The sequence below is a fragment of the Epinephelus lanceolatus genome, chromosome 7, assembly GCF_041903045.1.
Source record: "Epinephelus lanceolatus isolate andai-2023 chromosome 7, ASM4190304v1, whole genome shotgun sequence".
Classification (NCBI taxonomy): Eukaryota; Metazoa; Chordata; class Actinopteri; order Perciformes; family Serranidae; genus Epinephelus; species Epinephelus lanceolatus.
The window spans coordinates 47,863,420-47,883,449 of record NC_135740.1 but is presented as its reverse complement, the minus strand read 5'-3'; the positions used below and the strand labels follow the sequence as shown (position 1 = coordinate 47,883,449).

General features: G+C 44.2%; 1 protein-coding gene across 6 annotated transcripts in view; it reads left to right on the top strand.

The window, feature by feature from the left end:
• glra1 (glycine receptor, alpha 1) overlaps positions 1-20,030 on the top strand; it is a 164,116-nt gene that overhangs the window by 98,213 nt on the left and 45,873 nt on the right. For all 6 annotated transcript variants that reach the window (XM_078169608.1, XM_033620686.2, XM_033620678.2 and 3 more), the window contains 3 exons: positions 9,369-9,592; positions 15,760-15,842; positions 16,197-16,334. In XM_078169608.1, coding sequence (XP_078025734.1) covers positions 9,369-9,592; positions 15,760-15,842; positions 16,197-16,334 — 445 coding nt within the window. The remainder of the gene's footprint in view (positions 1-9,368; positions 9,593-15,759; positions 15,843-16,196; positions 16,335-20,030) is intronic.

The window sequence follows — 20,030 nt, the reverse complement described above, 5'->3', positions numbered from 1 at the left end:
GCACCGCTCTCGCCGCTCGCATGCTCACTCACACTCTTTCTCTTTCTCTCTAACACACACAGACACACACACAGACACACACACACACACACACAACCCAGTCATCCCACTCATTCACTTGTTTCCTTCTTTCCTTATTTCCTCTCCTTTGGAGATCACATACACACACTAGCCTCACTCAGTGTGTGTGTCTCTGTGTTAAACACACACACACACACACACACACACTGGAAGTGCAAACATTTGATCACCAGATTCTGCTTCGCTCTGTAAAACACACACATCACATGTGGCTCCACCAGGATGTCTATTATTTAGAGACTGTTAACAAAGATATTAAACACCAATAAAAAGAAAAAGGAGGATGTTACAAATATTAAATTGTAAAAGTCATCCATCTTAAATCTGTTTAGATAATCCTGTAACCAGATCGCACATATTTATTATTGACATTTTTAATTTGAACTTCACCTAAAAATGTCCTGAATTAATTTGCTTCTTGCTTTCATAGTAGGCCTATAAAAAAATAAAATTCTCTGTTTCCTGCTGAATTCAATTAATAATCTGTTTTCCTCCTGAATGCTGTCATGTGTGACAGTCACACTCAGCCCCGCCCCCACACACTTAGCTCCACCCCCACAGACACTTTACACTTCACTAACAAAATATTTTTTTTATTTTGTTGTAATTTGAATATGAATCTGGTGTCAGGGTGCCGAACAGCATCAAAATAGAGAATGAACGTATTTCATGTCGGGGACAATTGGTCCAAATGTTCACTGTAACATAAAACATGTAGATGAGATCGCAGCTTCAGAAACACTTGCTGACTGATAGGTTTCTCATTTTGCTTGTGGGATTATAAAAAAAGAAATCTGCTTCTGACTGAATTCAGTTAATAATTCTCTTCTTCTGCAGAATGTTTTTATGTAGGAGTAATATCAGTGGTATCTGCTGCTTCAGGAAGATTTAAGACTTTATTAATGTCACACTGAATTAAAATGTATTTACAGTAACCCAGACAGAAGAAAATAAACACATGAACCAACATCAGTTATTTAGGATTAGGGACAATGAGATAAAACCTGACTGGTCACACAGAGCAGAGCAGAGCAGAGCAGGGCCGAACAGAACTGACTTATGTTGGTGAGTTTATCTGGTGTTTTTGCTGCATGTGGGAATCCACTGCCACTATCACCATCATGACCAGTTTAAAAACATTTTGGATAAAGTATGTTGAGTCTCGTGTGCATCGCCTCGCACCGGTTTCAGTCACGCTGTGAAATCTAACACTCGTTCATGTGGTCCAGGTCACAGAGACAGCTGACTAACACACAGCTGATCCCACGTGTTGGTCCCACTCTCCTGATCTGTGTCAGACATCTGGTAAATTATTTACTTTAAAAAAATCAATGTTCCAAATTATTTAGAGGTTTTAAAATGCAGCATCAGAACAAAAAGACAAAGATCCATAACATCTTCCTCCCCACGATGTCTCTGCATTTTAAAGACTTTAGTCACATTGATTAAAGACATTTTAACACCAGTTAAGACTTTAATTTTAGATTTATAAAATCAATGTATTTTAAGACTTTTGAGGATCTGCAGAATCCTGAATATAAAAGCTTTTGTTTTGTAATACCTTGGCTGATTAGAGACGTGTAACAGAGAGGTTGGAAGGATCCATATTGTGCTTCACTATATGTGAAAATTAGTGTTATCCCTTTCACACACTCTTTATCCTTCACACACAGAAACCTGAATCACCTCACACACACAGTTATCTGATGGCTCATTCACTTCCTGTATGAACAGACTTTACACTGTGCTGCTAGAAGTTATTCTCTCCTCTCCATACATCACTGTTTGAATTGTCCTTGGAAATAGTTTCTGCCAAAAGAATCGTTCATGCACGGTGAAAAGATGCAGAGCAACTGAATCTGACTCTACACTGAAAAGAATATATTCAGATGTAACTCCTCAGTGGTCGTCACCAAAATTCTGATTAGAAATGTAGTTAAATTACATATTCTTTTTCTCAGTAACTGTAAGCAGGCCCCACCCATAGTTACACATACCTTTAAAGGCCCTGATACACCAAGGGAGAGGTCGGCTGTGTGTCAGTGTTGGGTCATCGGTGAGCGTCTGTCAACCTGGTCTTTGCGCTGTGTCCCGCATCCTCAGCCTCCATCGGCTTTTATTTTCAGCCAATTCAGCATGTTGGATTACTGCCAGGGTTGTTGGAGCCTGTCGGTGGTTGAAATCACTGTGATTGCCGTTTGAGCTCATCTCATGAGGAGAGAAACATTAGTGAGTTGAGTAAACAAGGTTGGCAGTTCTTTTTTTTTTTAAGATATTTTTTTGGGCATTTTTTGCCTTTAATGGACAGGACAGTTAAGTGTGAAACGGGGAGAGAGAGAGGGGATGACATGCAGCAAAGGGCCACAGGCTGGACTCGAACCCAGGCCACTGCGGCAACAGCCTTGTACATGGGGCGCCTGCTCTACCACTAAGCCACCGACGCCCAAGGTTGGCAGTTCTTAAGCAGAAATGTGTGTGTGTTGGCTAAACGTAACCACGTGTGTGTGTCGGCTAAACGTAACCACGTGTGTGTGTGTTGGCTAAACGTAACCACGTATGTGTGTGTTGTTAAAGGAAAAAAACATCAGTTGGTGGTGTTGTAGCAACGTAGTGCTTTTATTTTGAAAGAGACTGTATGCAAACTGTACATTTCCTGTGAAAACAGAAGTGTATTTTGAAAACAGACAATGCATGTAACAGGCTGAAGTTGACACGGCGTCCCAGAACGTCAACAACCAACACACCCAGGGTACCTTGGACGTCATATGTGGACGTGGAAAGTCCATGACCAAACGTGGACATGTGACGAGGTCACAGTGAGGATGATGATGGTGTGTAATGGCTGCACATCGTCTTCATCTGATGTCCAGCAGCTCTGTGTTTTTTAGTTTTGTTTTTCTGTCACAGATTTCCACAGAATGATGATGTTTCCAGTTTGATCCATCACTTCCTGTTGTTGGATGATAGAAGCCGTCCCTGTTGGTCAGACTGTCAGACTGTAGAGGAGCAGCTCCTCTGTGAGATGTATTTTGAGTCGACGGGTGATTTTTATGTAAAACTCTTGCATCACTCTGCAGCCTTGACGGAGCAGGTTTAATTTCATCGGCGCTTGTTAAAGCAGCAAAAGACGTTTGCTGTTGTGAATTGATTTGACATTGTCGGCTGCTGCCGCAGGAGGTGCTGAGGCCACACAGCGTCTCTGTCTCTCAGCGCCACGTTGTCTGAGCTGAGCAGATGTGCTGCCATAATGTGTGAGCCTCCGTAACCTCCTACCTCCCCTTCCTACCTGAGCGGCATCCAGGGAGCCAGCAGGATGTTATGACAGGCATGGAATTAGAATATGGCTGCTGCCGCTGCTGTTTCTCTAGTTTCTGCATTTGTTGTTGTTGGAAGGAGGAGGAGGAGAATAAGAGGAGGAGGAAGATTGCAGTCTTTCATGCGTGGTTTACTGCCTGAGTTTAATACATGCTGAAATGAGTGCGGTATTGTGTAAGTACAGCATTTCCTCTGTTAATGGTTTCATAGCAGCGTGGCGGTGGTGGATGGTAATTTCAGGGTAGCACTTAACACTCCAACGGCCTTCCGTCCGCACATTAAACCACGAGCACGAACCTACGGGCGTCGCAGGAGTTCCACTTTTTACTGCACGTCATCCTGCAGCAGCTTCCCACAGTGTTACGGAGCCACCGCAGTGTCAACAGCATTTTTTAATAAACCCTGAATCAGTCGTCCATTCACACTGAAATGGTTCATCTGCACCCTCACATTACTCTCCCCTCATTTACATCCCACAATGCGTCACAGTTTCACCATCCTCTCAGTCTGATGCACTGAATGTGCACTTCTGGAGGTTGTATCATTTTAACCTGCTCAGATCCCCGTCCATCCCAGCGGGCATGAATCTACTAACGTCATTCGTGGTGCAGATTTTCACGGGATAGGAACATGTGTGAGGATACGTTGAGATGATACAGGAACATCAGCCCAGCTGTGGAGCGATGTGACAGAGGAGTTTGTTGAAGGAGACGTGGAGAACAGGTGCTGCAGAGTTCAGCAGCATCACAACAATTAGCTGTGTAAGAAGTCAGACGTGTGTGACCACTCAATTCATAATTATCAAGCTGCTGTCAAACTGCAGGCGGGCGGATGACTGATGGCGGTGGCGTGGGCTGGCTCCTCTCCTCTGTATTCCCTTGCTCCTTCTCTCCATCGACAGACGCTCCTCATCGCTGCGCCGTCTCAGGTTATTCATCACATCTTCCTGCAGGAAAAAAGGCGACTCCTTCTCCAAAGGTCGAGCTCATTTGTTTCATGTGAGATATTCAGTCTAATAAACTGTGATGAACAGAGAACGGTCCCAGCGAGGCTGATTGCCATGTGACTGTATGTCACACACACACACACACACACACACACACATATGCAGCACCGTGGCTGATTGCTCCTTTAAATGCCACCCGCTGAGGCTGCTGGCGCGGCCGAGCCTCGTCCCCACGATGCAGCTTAATGACGCTGTCGCCTGGCCGGAGTGGCCCCGCTCCATATTCTGAGAACAATTGACAATTAGAGGGATGGAGGGGCGAGCTAAATGCCACCTCACGCTGAATACGGATGCTCCATCTCTGATGGTGAGGTCATACAATAAAGCTCTGATGGAGAAACACTTAATATCTTCTACCTGGATCGATTCTTCATTCCAACCCTAACCTTGGGATCCTAACCGTCAGAGTGACCTTCTGAAGAGACGACCTGGTCTCAGCAGGAAGATGATGCCGTTAGTCCTTCGTTTAAACGCCTGAACAAACAGTTTGTGAATCACTGAGAGCTGAAGCTGTGATCTACAAAGACATGTCGTTCAGTTCTGTCAGTCAGGTCAATACAGTCGATTTAAGACATTTAAATGACACAACAGCCACAATAAAACACACCTTGTATCTGTTGATGACATTTACGTAAAGAAAACATTTAATGTTTCAGAATCATAAATACTTTATTGATCCCTGAGGGGAGGCTGTGACTGGTTAGTCGCTCTCATGTAAATAACAGAGAACTGTAAAGAGGAAGAATAAGAGTATGACACAGACATATGTAAATATAAAGTCATAAAATAAAATAGAAATAAAGTGCTGCAGTGTTGAACACTAGTATTTAAGATGCTAAGAATAAAAATGTGTTGACTGTGCTACAGATATGTGCTCCATTAAACACTGTGTGTAAACTAGTGTGTTACATTCAGAAATATAAAGTATTTATTATTCTACAATGGTCACTGCAGTTTATACAGCAATGGAATAAAAACAAGAATAAACATCTGAAATATGAACAATTATGTGGATTATATGTTGAAAAAATATGGACATTCAGTAACTGACTAATGACTGCATGGTGACAGCAGAGAATAATTAACCTTTAAGTCACAGTAGAAATATTATAGATACTTATGGATTATACATGCTGATTGGTAAATGAAGTCCAAGTGCAGATCTGACGCTCTGAGGGAGGAGTTGTACAGTTTGATGGTCACAGGCAGGAACGACTTCCTGTGGCGCTCTGTGGTGCATCTTGGGAGGATGAGTCTCGTAATTAAAAATATATATATTTTTATAAATGTCGTCAGAGCAGGTTGCTCCGTCGTGATCATTTAAAATTTGTTTCGTTTGTGTTTCACTCTCTGAAACTGACTCTGGTCATCACAGAGGTAGAAGTACACACACACACACACACACACACACACACACACACACAGAGTGGGAGGATGGAGGATGTGTATTGATCGTTCAGTTAAACAGTGGAGGCTGAAGGTTTTAAAGCCGTACGGTGGAGGTTGATCTCGGCGCTGCAGTCTGGATTTAACCTTTTAAAACCAACGCTGAACTCTGGAGCTGCGAATCTTTGAATCTTTGAGGCAAAGATCAGCAGCTTTACTGCAGTCAGTCACTGGACTACAGTCCTGTTTGTACAGCACACACTGAAGGAAAGTGACTGCTGGAACACAACCTGCTGCCAGTTGGTCGGATTCAATTAGAAACACACAGGTAGTTGTTTGTATATCACAGACACACTTAAACACACAGCTGGAAGTGTTTGAGAGCGTTTTAGAGACGCGTTGGTTTAATCTGGTTGCTATGATACAGAATATCTGTGGAAGTAAACACGTCGGCAAGAGGTCGAGCACTGGCTCTGGATGAAGGACACGGGGAGAGAGGACGGACCTGCAGGTCTGTGTCCATGAGAGGAAACATGAGATAGAAACAGTTTATGAACAGAAGTGTTGTTGTCTTTGTGTCGTAGTTGTTGTTGTTGTTGTTGTTGTTGTTGTTGTTGTTGTTCAGCTCAGTGTCAGATGTGACATTTTGTCTTTGCGGTATTTGTCTCTCCTCTACGGTGACACGCACGACATTTCTACCTGAGGTCACACATGTTTCAGTGTTCGTCAGCGCTCAGTGCAGAATCAACACCCAGCGCTGCAACATGAATATAGAACGCTCCCATAGCAAAGAATTAAACACGTGGTGGTGGACACAGCGCCTAAAATTGCTCAAGACTTAACATCAATTAAAAAGAAACCTCAAATTAAAAAGCTTAATTTCACTAACCATTTAACCACTCCCTCAGCAGGTCCACACACAAAGGTCCAAACACTGCAGTTGAAACACAGCAGCAGTCGTGTGTTTTCAAATGAACCTGTGTGTGTTTTCAGCTCCTCTTTACTGCAACAAGTCCAAAACTTGAGAGAAGGCCTCGTTAAGAGGCGTTAACAGTTGTTCAACCCTCCGTCTCCTGTCCCTCTGTCTGACCGTCGTCCTGCTGCATCTCTCACTGAACGACCAAAGACAGAGCAGCAGCTCGATGACCTTCAGCTGCCGTCCAGCTCGGTCCCAGGCCGACCCTCCCTCTGTGTGTGTGTGACTGTTCTGTTTAGTAAAGAGAAGACTTTAAAAACCTTTATCAATAAAAGCACAGCGAACATGAACCTCCGAGAACAGAAGGAAAGAACTAAAGAGAAGCTGAGAGCCGGCTGGTCTGTGGGGATCAGAGGCAGGAAACAGATCTCAGATATGTCTCGAGGCCACAGCTCAGCCTGATCACTGAAATCTCTACATTCACATCAAGGAGGAAATGACATATGGATAAGGAGCCATCACCACCTGCTCATCCAACCACACACCCCGTCCATCACTTCATCTATCCGTCCATCCCTTCCTCCGTACGGAGTTAGAGCATCTTGAGTCAGCGGTGCACTGACCCTCGATGAGCCTTCTTCCCTCCTCTCCTCTTTAAAGGGAACATCTCCCTGAGGACACGTTTTACATCCTTCTGTCGGAGCTGTTTCTGGATTCATGCTTTATGACTTTCACTGGTTTGTAGTCATTTAGATTCTGAGCTGAATCCATTTCCTCCGACCTGCCTGAGAGAGACTGTGGACCTCCAGAGGATGCAGCTGCAGAGGCAGCAGCTCTGATGAAGCTGATAGCAGCTGAGAGATGAGAAAACGCTCAGCTCTTGTCATTTGTGTTGATGTTGTGTTGCATTCTGGTCCGTCTCCTGCTCCTGTGGGGGAGAAACTTTTCTCCTCATTTCTTCTTCTCTGATAAATATCTGTTTGTGGGACTGTTGGATGATTTGAGGGACACACTGAATAGCTGATGTTTGATAAAGCTTTTAAGGTTTCCAAACTAAACAGCTGAATGATTCCAATAATACAAGTTAATGGTGTCATGAGCTTTTTACTCCTCTTCAAATACTTTGTAATTTGGGGGAAAAATCTTCATCTTTGTTCTGTTGGTGATGATTGTGTTTGTCACACCTGATTCATCCACAACACAAGCTGCTTGAGTTCCGACCAAAGACTGGCGATGACACGAAACCATTTCAGAGCGTTGCAGACAAGAGTTGCAGCGGTGTGACCTGGCAGGAGAATGGCGTGTTGCAATTAGTTGTTTGTTTCAGCTCGTCTCGTCGGGAGTCGTTGGTCTGATCTGAGCTTAAAGGAGCTGTGTGTGTCCTTCAGGGCACACTAGTGATTTACTGAATTGTCTGCACACAGTTCTGAGTGTCTGAGTCGATGGGTAGCAGCTAACAGTGCTAACTTATTTCACAGAGCAGTGCTGACAGAGTGACAGAAGGTTAACATGGGACAGGATATACGTACCGTCACTGGCACTGCTCTGCTGAGACTTTGCTGCAGCACTCTTGATATTTAATGCCATGAGACGACAAATGCTTCAGCATGTTGGTGGTGTCACCGCCCTTGCATGTAATTACGGTGCTGCATAAACTGCACGTCGCGCTGTTAGAGTCTTTTTTGGTGAAGTGACGCTCACGCTTTCAACCGCTTCTGTCTCTCCGCCATTACATCTTCTTTGTTGTTGAACTGCTGACTGACGAGCGTGACGTGCGTCATCGATGTAAAGAGTCGGCGTAATGAAAAGAATCGATAAGGGAATCGTTAAGCTTAAAGGCTAATGATGTCGATGAATTGAACCAGTTGGAACCGGTTCTCGATTCCCATCCCTAGTACAGACAGAGACCGGCTCCCACAACAAACCACAGAGAGGCTCAGATACATCACACACACACACACACACACAAGGAGTGACTTCATTCTCTGCTCAGGACAACTTCACTCCACCGTATCAGAGACAACAGTTCTCTGACTGTTTAACACATCCTCACTGTACCTCGTCACATGTCCACGTTTGGTCGTAGACTTTCCATGTCCACATATGTGATCATTTTTGTTTCCTCATCGATCCATCGCTGCAGAACTCTCTAACGCAGGGGTAGGCAACCTGTGGCTCCGGAGCCACATGTGGCTCTTTAGCCCCTGTCCAGTGGCTCCTTGAGCCTTTGAGAAAAGAAGTCTATGGAAATTCCTTCTATGAATCCAAATGTTGCTGAACCTTGATAGCAGTGGCTGGTTAGCTATGGATGCCAAATCCAAAAAAGTAAATTGAATAAAATAGAGAATGTAGTAGTGCATGGACAGATTTGTTTGCTCTCACTGTCAGCTCTGCAAAATTTAAGTACCAGATAATCATAAATAGTGCCCTGCACAGTGGCCACCTTGTGGTAAAACATATTAATGAATGCTTATTTAGACCATAAGTATATGCTAATTTAGATTTAATAGGCTATTTACCTTGATTATAAGGCTCAAACATGTTTTGCGGCTCCACACAGATTTTTTCAAATTATTTTTGGTCAAAAATGGCTCTTTTAATGGCAAAGGTTGCAGACCCCTGCTCTAACGTCTTTATGTTGTCTGTCTGTGTGTCTCCTCTCAGGACTACAGAGTGAACATCTTCTTGCGACAGCAGTGGAACGACCCTCGGCTGGCCTACAGCGAGTACCCCGACGACTCGCTGGACCTGGACCCCTCCATGTTGGACTCCATCTGGAAACCTGACTTGTTCTTCGCCAACGAGAAGGGGGCCAACTTCCACGAGGTCACCACAGACAACAAGCTGCTGCGCATCTCTAAAAACGGCAACGTGCTGTACAGCATACGGTGAGCTGAGGATCAGATATCAGATGTAAAGTCTGAGAGTGTCCTGCTTTGATCCAGGCTGCTTCATTACAGGTGCAACAATCAAGTTAAGTGTAAGCAGCTGTAAAAAGCTCAGCGCCTCCATGCAGACGGAGTCAAACAGTTCACTGATGGTTTAAAAGAGATTTAACAGTAATAGAAAAAGTTTGAGCAGCAGAGGAAGCAGGGAGGTTATAAGTCTGGAGGTTATATTGAAACAATCAGTTATAAAACTATGATGGAGGATAGAAAGTGACGGCTCTGACTTCCTGTTTATTGCATTCCTCAGACCTTCATCTTCTGCTTTAGAGCACTCTTATTGCAGAAAAGTTGGAGGTTTTTATTTCCTCCAGAGCTCAACTTCCTCCCCTCTTTTTCTTCCTTTCTCCGAGACATCCCATTCAAGGCTCTCAGAGTTATAGCCGCCTTCAGCCGACAAACCTTTTAGCCTGCCGGTGCCTCGTCCTCCTCTCTGCTTTTATTGCCTCTGCTCAGGGGCGAATGAGAAAGAGACGCAGCAGCCATGGTAATCTACTCAGCCTGTTAGTATTCCAGCAGCAGGTCTAATCTGTTATCAACCTCAGTTTTCACCTTCATGTCCAGCAGCAGGAGGAGCGAGATTGGCCCCTTAGAAATATCGTCAGAGAGGGGATGAGCCCCGCGCTCCCCCTCTGCAGCTTTCATTTGTTAACTTGACAACATCAGAATGAACCCTCGCTTGATCAGCTTGATCTCAGAGGCGACGAGGCGGCTCGGGATATTAAACCGTCCCGAGGGTAGAAGGAGAAAGTGGGCCTTGTAAATGTTGTTTACTCAGTTTTTTGATGTTTATCGCTCAACAGTGGAGCGGCACGAGGAGGAGTCATGACCGATGGTCGCGTCTCCTCCGAGATGAAAGTGAACTCCTCCAGATTGGACCATCAGATTCAGACGCACTCAAATCTCCCGCTGTACTTCAAAAACTAAATGCGAGGCTCGCTCTGAGCTTGATGTGTGGTCTCATCTGTGCGTGTGGCTGCTGCATGGAAAAGAAAATCTATGATACTTTAATTTCACCAAGTCTTAAGTGCAAAATTCATCGTGTTGTTTGAAACAGAAGAGAAAGGCCAAGAAAGCTGTGATTGATTATTTTAGGAAGACTTAAACTGAGACTGTTCTCACAAACACAAAGTATGCAGGAGAAGGAACTTTGACATGGTCTACTCCACTGATTGACTCTGTCTCTGAACCTCAGCTCGACCAAACTTTAATATGCAGCTATGTGAAACCAAGGAACCTCAAACCCTCAGTGAGCCATTGTCACGATTTGCATCAAAATTCATATCATTGTTTTTGGAGTCAGAACTGAAATGTGAACAGACGGACATGATACCAGCTTTTTTAGATTCAGAGTGACTCACACTGCCTCTCAGCTTCTCACATGGTCCCATCTCCTGAGTTAGGAAGTCGTTCTTCCGACTCTGTTGTGCTCGTGAGTTTTATAGTGATTGATTAATAACAGTGATGATTGATTGTTTAATTAGTGTCATGCACACTTCCATGTGCCCAGCCCTCAGCTAAGCAGACGATATTTTACAGCTCAGTCCTCAAACCAAATACTTTGCTTTCATCTCAGGCCTGGCAAAGAAAAATCAGCCACAAAAAAGTGTCACAACTCAAATTATTCATGATCATCCGACCAAAAGAAATCAACACAGAGGTACAGTCCTTGTGTCTTCATATACAGAACAGTAAAATAATAAGACATGAACCTCATCCTCACCTTCAGCTACAGTACACAACAGCAGAGTCTGTCCTCCTCTGACGTGGCGTCTTTATCTTTTCTTTAGATTATACTTCACGTAAAGCTCCACACTGTGGCTGCTCTTTGTGACACAGTTAGTTTGTGGTTTTGGTTCATACCAAATGACAACAGACCATTTTTCTATAAACATGTGAAATATTTCAGTCCTAAGTTTTAAGAACAGTTTGAAGCTGTAGATATAAAGTTTGTCTCTGCAGCAGTGCCCCCCCGAAAACTACCAAAACAAGACTTGTTGTCAGGGTAACAATAATAAATGACTTTATGCTTCACCATCCTTCACAGTGATGACTATAATAACTATATGCAACATGTGAATCAAGCAACCAAACATTTTAAATTCACCATGTTTCTGAGCAGTTGTTGTGAGTTTAGGGGGCGTTCGTCTGTCCCAGTGACCCCGACACCAAATGACGGCAGCGTACATCTCTGTCACCAACAAGTGTCCATGAAACTAGTGTCAAGTGTCAAGAACCAGCCTGACAATCATCACGTTTTTGAGTTTCCATCAGCACCAAAGAGACATGATGAGGCAGCCATGAGTCGACTGCAGACAGGAACTGCTGCCAGATAATTTAGCATCATTTTAATGGTGCCATTTATCAAATGTACATGTATGTGGTCTGACATCATCAGGTGGCCTCAGGTGAAGCCCACAGCTGCATCTCTCAAAGCATGATGGGAACTGTGCTCACAAACTCTATTATCCACCAAACAGACATGATAAAGAGTCGGCTCATTTTACAGAATATTTTCCAGTCTAAATGAATTTTCTGTTTTGTCTTTTACAGTTTACATTTTTAATTTTCCAGCAAACACAAGTTGAGCTCAGACTCCGTCGGTCAGCGTTTAGAAACCGTACAAAGTGTAATCATCAGATGTCACTGATATCGGTCACTGTCGTGGTCGTTACATCCAGCATCTGTTCTGTGTTAGTCCTGCCAGACTGTGTGTGTAATCTGCTTGTAGTGGAACAGAATCACCTGCAGGGTTGGAGGCTGCGGGAGGAAAAAGCATGAAGGCACTAACTTTGTCAGCATTTGGGATTCAGGCGTCAGGATGCAGCCGACAGGAAACCACAGAGCTGAATCTTCTTTCTCAGAAAGTGGGACATCTGTGGAGGCCACATCATGTGTGTAATACATATTCAGCATCCTGTCAGCGACGAACAATGTGCGGACGCGGCAAACTTTATTTTGTACATCAGGCCGAGTGGATGTGTGTGTGTGTGTGTGTGTGTGTGTGTGTGTGTGTGTGTGTGTGTGTGTGTGTGTTGTAGCAGCAGCAGCGGGTGTCCTGTTAGAGCCCAACAGAAGGACAGAGCGTGTGCACGTCATGACAACCTGCTGACAGCTCCGACTCTGCACAGAGCTGTTGTGCAGTTTAGGTTTTCTCTTGAAGAGAGCGCTGAGTGATTTAGAGATTATGATGACAGAGGTGATGGATGGTGGTTTGTGCCACAGTTATTACCTCCTGCTATCTGAGAGTTACCTGCACAGTCACATGACAGGTTCAGCCCCGGCGCCAGCAGATAATGCTGCCGTTTTATGTTTCTGCAAACTGTGGATATGCGTTATATTTCTAACATTCATACATATCATATCAAAGTGTCTGTGGCTCAGTAATGAGCTGACTTTGTTGTCCTAAAGTGGAGGGATAGTGGAGGAGTTGTAGCCACCAGACGTGGGTGTTTTTTTAGTGACTCACAGAAAGTGTTTGGTTTTTACCAAGACATCTCTGCGTTTCCTGTCGAGATCACGCCCCCAAAACATGACCATGATCTCACACTAACCATAGATGCATGGTTTCTGTGCCTAAACACAACCACGTTAACCACAGCAGTGTTGACATTTCATAAAATCACATCATGTACAAATGCAACAGAAACAAGACCAGTATTTATTCTGCTGATTGTGTCAAAGGTGACCAACACGTCAGTTTGTCTCGATAAACAAATTTGTGTATTTAAGAAGAACAATGAAGAGTAATTGGTGATATTAAAGTTCACAGTGACAGGTCGTTAAAAAACATATTTGTTGTTTGTTGACAGCTGGACTCTGTTTTTGTTTGTTGGTGCTGAACTCATCATCCACCGTCCCCTCCACCTCCCGATGACAGGAAAACATCACCTTACAAACTTCACATGGAAATGTGTGTGTGGTTTGCAGAAACGTACGATGCCAACACTGTGTCACGCCTGAGCTGTGACATGACTGTTGGTGCTGAATTGCATTTAATATAAATGACTGTTGAACTCAAATCTAAAACAGAACTGCCGACTGGCTTCAATTAAAAAACTTGAAATCATCTGAAATTAGCAGAGTTAGCTCAGCTGTTCAAATATATTTCACATACTGTACCGTTTATAAAGTAATGTGAAAATAATGGATTGATGGATACTGATAATCATCATGGTAACATTTATAACTGGCTGAATTTATTTCTGAAAACAGATGATGACATTTTAAATGAACACGTCCGACACATTTAACAGCAGAGAATATTGAGGTCTAACGTGTCGACTGAAGCCGCCTGACGACGTGTTTCATTCCTCCGCTGGTAGAGATCTCATTTCAGAATCAAAGCCTTTAATTTCAGTGACGCCTGGTATCAGTTATAAACTAGTTTTCCATTAATATGTGGGGAAGTTGACTTTAGCACAGATCCATTCCCTCCATGTGACAGCAGTAATTAATGGTGCTGGCTGAGACTCTAAGGTGTCACAGCGACGTGGGACCAGCCGCCACACAAATTTTCATTTTCTGAGTTTCACCGATCAGCCGCGAGTGGAACTCGACTCGTTCCCATGTTAGTGCACGTCTGCTCAGCTACAGGTTCTCATCCTGTTGGTCCTCCAGCAGAGAAGAAGAAGCATGTGTGACCTCACAGTCCTCTTGGTGTTGTCTTCAGGTTTCCTCAGTGAAACATCTGCCTTTGTCTTCATTCCAGGCTGCGACAGAGATCCATCAGATACCCTTGGATCACTTTGTGACTTCCCCGTCCCGTCTGTGTGACTCAGGCCTGAGTTCCCTTCTTTTAATAATAGTTGATAATCACTAATTTCATCAAACAGCTGCTCGCTGTAGTTTTTATCAAACAAACAGGAGGAACTTACTAACGAGACAGGGGACTATTATCAGTGGCGGATTAATCCACATTTGGTGCTACAGTGAGTATTTGTGATGTGTGTGTAGTGATGAAGGAACGTGTCACCTGGTGACACAGTGCAGCTCACTGATGTGTTTTTAATACTTTTTGTGGAGCTGAATGTCTCAGAAGAAGAAGATCTATCAGGCTCTGACACACACACACACACACACACACACACACACACACACACTCTGAAGGCCCCGTCGGCTGTTGGCCAGCATCAGATTTATCAGTGTGTATCCACCGTTGGCACTAGTCCGCCCTTGTCGTTGATTCAGGCCGACACAGACAACATGAGGCTGGACCTTTTCAAGGCTCCGTTAGCGGCTAGCCGCTGCTGCTGTGTTAGCTGGTGCTAACACAGCAGAGAGAGCAGAAGCAGAGCGGCTCACTGAGACGCTTCCTCAGCGCTGCGTCCAACAGCAGCAACAGCTGATCATCGTTGACCGTCATAAACAGAGTCTAATCCTCCAGGTTTTCACTTGCTGCGGAAATTTTACTCCAGAAAAAACTAAAAACATTCAACATGCATCGAATTATTTTAGAAAAGCTGCAGTGAAATCAGACGTGTCAGGACTCCTGGAGGAGCCGATCAGTCGATCAATCACTGCTGGGTTTCTTTTTGTTTTTTATATCCTCACAGTTTTCACGGTTCATGGTTCAAATCTGTTTCAGGTAATTCTCCACAAATGAATTTGTCTGAGGACTAATCAGTTAATGAACTAATTGTTTCAGTGCTAATCCCTCAGATCTGTCTGGATCAAATCACGTCTTCAGGAAAACAAGTATAATTCTGTTTTTATCAGTGTTTTATTATAATTCAATGAGTTTGACTTTGAGCCATCAGCTGTGGGACTCTCTCTGTTATCTCCTGTGTGTCAACATGAAACTAAATGTTTGTAAACGGCTGCTTGTAATTGATTCATTAAAGATATTGTTGCACTTATTAAAAGTCAGTCTGGAGAACAGCAGGAGATAAAAGATTGTTTTTTAATCCATTTCAGTGGCCCATATGGAGACTGTGCAGCAGAACCTTTTCATTTTGGATTACCTCTGAAAACAAGTAAAAAGATCTCATGTGTGTCTGCTGATCGGCCTCTGATCTGTTTGGTTGAGTCACACTGATGAAGCTCTGGATGATCCCGTCAGTGCTGAGACATGTGTGTGTGTGTGTGTGTGTGTGTGTGTGTGTTTGCAGTATAACGCTGGTCCTGGCCTGTCCCATGGATCTGAAGAACTTCCCGATGGACGTCCAGACCTGCATCATGCAGCTGGAGAGCTGTGAGTATGATCACACACACTGAGGAGCAGGGAGGACGACACACACACACACACACACACACACACACACACACACACACACAGTCAGTCCTGATGTTAACGTGTCAAAAGGAAGCGACAGACACTGGAACGCTTCATAACGTCACTGTCTGACTCAGAGACATTCCTCAACTCATACATGAGGGTTAGAGGTGTCTGCTACACCTGCTGGGAGGTTCAGTCTGTTGTTAGGCAGTGACCTCTCGTCATGTCCTCCCTGTGTTTCTGACCTGACGGCGTTAAGAGTCTAACCTGGAGTCATGAGATGACACGTGACTAAGTCTGAGCTCCTGCTCTCCTCTCTCTGTCCTCCAGTCGGCTACACCATGAACGACCTCATATTCGAGTGGGATGAGAAGGGAGCCGTGCAGGTGGCCGACGGCCTGACGCTACCTCAGTTCATACTCAAAGAGGAGAAGGACCTGCGCTACTGCACCAAGCACTACAACACAGGTGGGTGGGGCCACATCTGCTTTGTCATTACGTCTGTCCTTCTATCTGCCTCCTCTACCTGTCGTCTGTCGTCTGTCGCTGTGCCGTCCACGCACTGTGTTTTAACGTCTTATAGAGTCGGAAAAGTCTTTTTCTCAAGAAACAATCTGCAGCCACAGTGAAAATACAAATCAACTATCAGGTGTCATTTTCCATCAGTCTGCACACTGAGATTTTTTTTGGGAACACTTTATTTTAATAGTCCGTACATTTCTATAAAGTCTCCTGCAAAGAGTTTTTGTTTATTTGTTTATTTGTTTAGCTGTTTGTTGTGAGAAGTGAGGGAGCTGTTGGGTTTGTTCTGTTGGCTTCATCAGCTGTCGACAGTCTGCTTAGTTAATTTAAAACCCAGTATTATCACTACATATTTATTTATTATCTGTTCAGATAGTTTGATCGTCTGGAGAAGACTTTAACGTATTTACATTTTGGTGACCTGAAAACATGAATGAATCAATACTCTCCTGCTGACTTCACCGCATCACGTTGTTGTTTCAGTTTTATCATCACCGACACACACGATGAACAAAACTACCAAAGATCCAAACTGTAATCAAACATGACGCGTCTTCAGTCAAACAGGATTTTCAGGCCAAAATTACCTGATAAAGTTCAACTTTTCTGAGACACAGAGACACACAGACACAGAGACACCAGGAGACACACAGAGACGCCAGGAGACACAGAGACACAGAGACACACAGACACAGAGACACCAGGAGACACACAGAGACGCCAGGAGACACAGAGACACAGAGACACACAGATACACCAGGAGACACACAGAGACACCAGGAGACACAGAGACACCAGGAGACACAGAGACACACAGAGACACCAGGAGACACACAGAGACACCATGAGCGTTGAGGCTGTGACCTCATCTTTAGAAGGAGACATCAAACTCAGCTCAGCATTAAACACATTCTTATCTGTATCTGCTGCCCGCTGGGTGCCGCTGCTGATGTGAACGTGGCTGCAGACTTGAGTCGACTGTCCTTCGTTAGCTGCACACGTCTGTGTGAACGTTACTGGCGAGACAGATGAGACAAGTGTTTGTCTGCAGCGGAAACAAACTATCTTTACCTCTTTTTCTCCTCCCCTTACATTTCCTTTATCTCTCCGTCTCTTCCTCACATTCCTCCATCCGTCCATCTCTTCCTCACATTTCTCAAGTCCATTCTATTTACTTCTTGTTTCCCTTTGGGCTTCACACTGTAAAAGGAAAGAGACAGAGAGGAGAGATGGAGTGGAGGAGATGAATTAAGTGAAGCAGGACTCAGGGCAGAGAGGAAGAGGAGGAGGAGGGGGAGGAGGAGGAGGAGGAGGAGAGGGGACATTGTCTCTAACGAAGGGAGGATAAATCCAGAATCACATAAAGAGAATCAGGACGTTGTGACGTCTCTGCTGGAACGCTTCATGAGTCACAGGCTGAATTTCATTTTTATTTGCGTGTGTGAAATGGTGAAATAACAGAGGAGCTGCTCTGAAATGGAAGTGCATAGTCCCCAAATCTTTTTTTTCTCCTCTCCTCCAATGTCAGGAAACTTTCAGAGTGACTCAGTGACGAGGAAAAACACTGCGAGCTGCAAAGTTAGCTTCAGCTGCAAACTCCAAAATAACTGTGGATTTATTCACATTTTATTTTCCATCATTCAGAGTTTTAATATTTGAACATCATCTGAAAAAAATGTGAAATCTGAAATTAAAGGGAAGATTTGTGTGCAGACGTAAGGAAGAGAATGAGTCGCATAATATAAAAGATTAAATGAAATGACAGAAAGTGACATGAGTGGAGGAAAAAATAAAGGTGAGAAAATAAAAAAAGAATCAGAAAATGTTGAGGACAAAAGGACAAAATATAAATATTGACGAGAGGAAAGAAAAAAACAGACGACAGAATAAAACAAGGGAAATTAAAAAGAGATGAAAATATAAAACGCATTTGGAGAATGGAGAGTAATGGAACAGAAGAGAAGAGGAGAAGAAGAGGAGTCAGTGCAAGCGGCAGAAAGAGAAAGAATGAGCTAGGAGAATGTAACGGAGGAGACGGGGAGGACGGGGGCGGCCGCCACACTCTGTTTCTCCCTCCAGGTCCTCCAAGTGTGTCTGAAAACCATCTGTCCGGTCCACAGTCCTGAAAACACAGGAACGTCTCAGCCTGAGTGGGCGGCCGTCTGAAATAGACTCAACAGACACACAAATAGAGCTGCAGCAGGATCTGGATTTTAGCTCCGCTGCAGGCTCAGACACACCGAGGAACATCGTCTGTCTCGTGACGACGGATCTGAAGACGACAAAGAATGTAGAGAGACATGTTTCCTCTGTGCTGACGAGCAGAGAGATTTAATCTGACTCCAGTGCTTTTTAAACGAGCTTCATGTTGGGTTCAGACTAAATGACATGTTGACATGTTTGTCCGTTCAGACGGTCAGCTGATTATATTACATTATAAAATGTTGCCGTGACTTAACCGACTGACATGACAGACTACACGTTGGTCCACGACCAATCATCACTGGACGTCTTTGAAGATGTGTGTGACGTCATTAGTTATTCTTTACGTTTAGCCAACACACACACGTGCTCACATTTAGCCAACACACACACGTGCTTACGTTTAGCCAACACACACACACACGTGCTTATGTTTAGCCAACACACACACGTGCTTACGTTTAGCCAACGCACACACGTGCTTACATTTAGCCAACGCACACACGTGGTTACGTTTAGCCAACAAACACGTGGTTATGTTTAGCCAACACACACACACGTAGTTATGTTTAGCCAACACACACACGTAGTTACGTTTAGCCAACACACACACGTGGTTATGTTTAGCTGACACACACACGTGGTTACGTTTAGCCAACACACACACATGGTTACGTTTAGTCAACATACATGTGGTTACGTTTAGCCGACAGACACACACGTGGTTACATTTAGCCAACACACACACATGGTTACATTTAGCCAACACACACACATGGTTACATTTAGCCTACACAATCATACGTGGTTACATCTAGCCAACACACACACGTTGTTACGTTTAGCCAACACACACACACACACACGTGGTTATGTTTAGCCAACACACACACGTGGTTACGTTTAGCCAACACACACACACACACACACGTGGTTATGTTTAGCCAACACACACACGTGGTTACATTTAGCCAACACACACACGTTGTTACGTTTAGCCAACACACACACACACACACGTGGTTATGTTTAGCCAACACACACACGTGGTTACGTTGAGCCAACACACACACATGGTTACGTTTAGCCAACACACACACGTGCTTACATTTAGCCAACACACACACACACACACGTGGTTATGTTTAGCCAACACACACACGTGGTTACATTTAGCCAACACACACACGTTGTTACGTTTAGCCAACACACACACACACACACGTGGTTATGTTTAGCCAACACACACACGTGGTTACGTTGAGCCAACACACACACATGGTTACGTTTAGCCAACACACACACGTTGTTACGTTTAGCCAACACACACACACACACACGTGGTTATGTTTAGCCAACACACACACGTGGTTACGTTGAGCCAACGCACACACGTGGTTATGTTTAGCTGACACACACACGTGGTTACTTTTAGCCAAC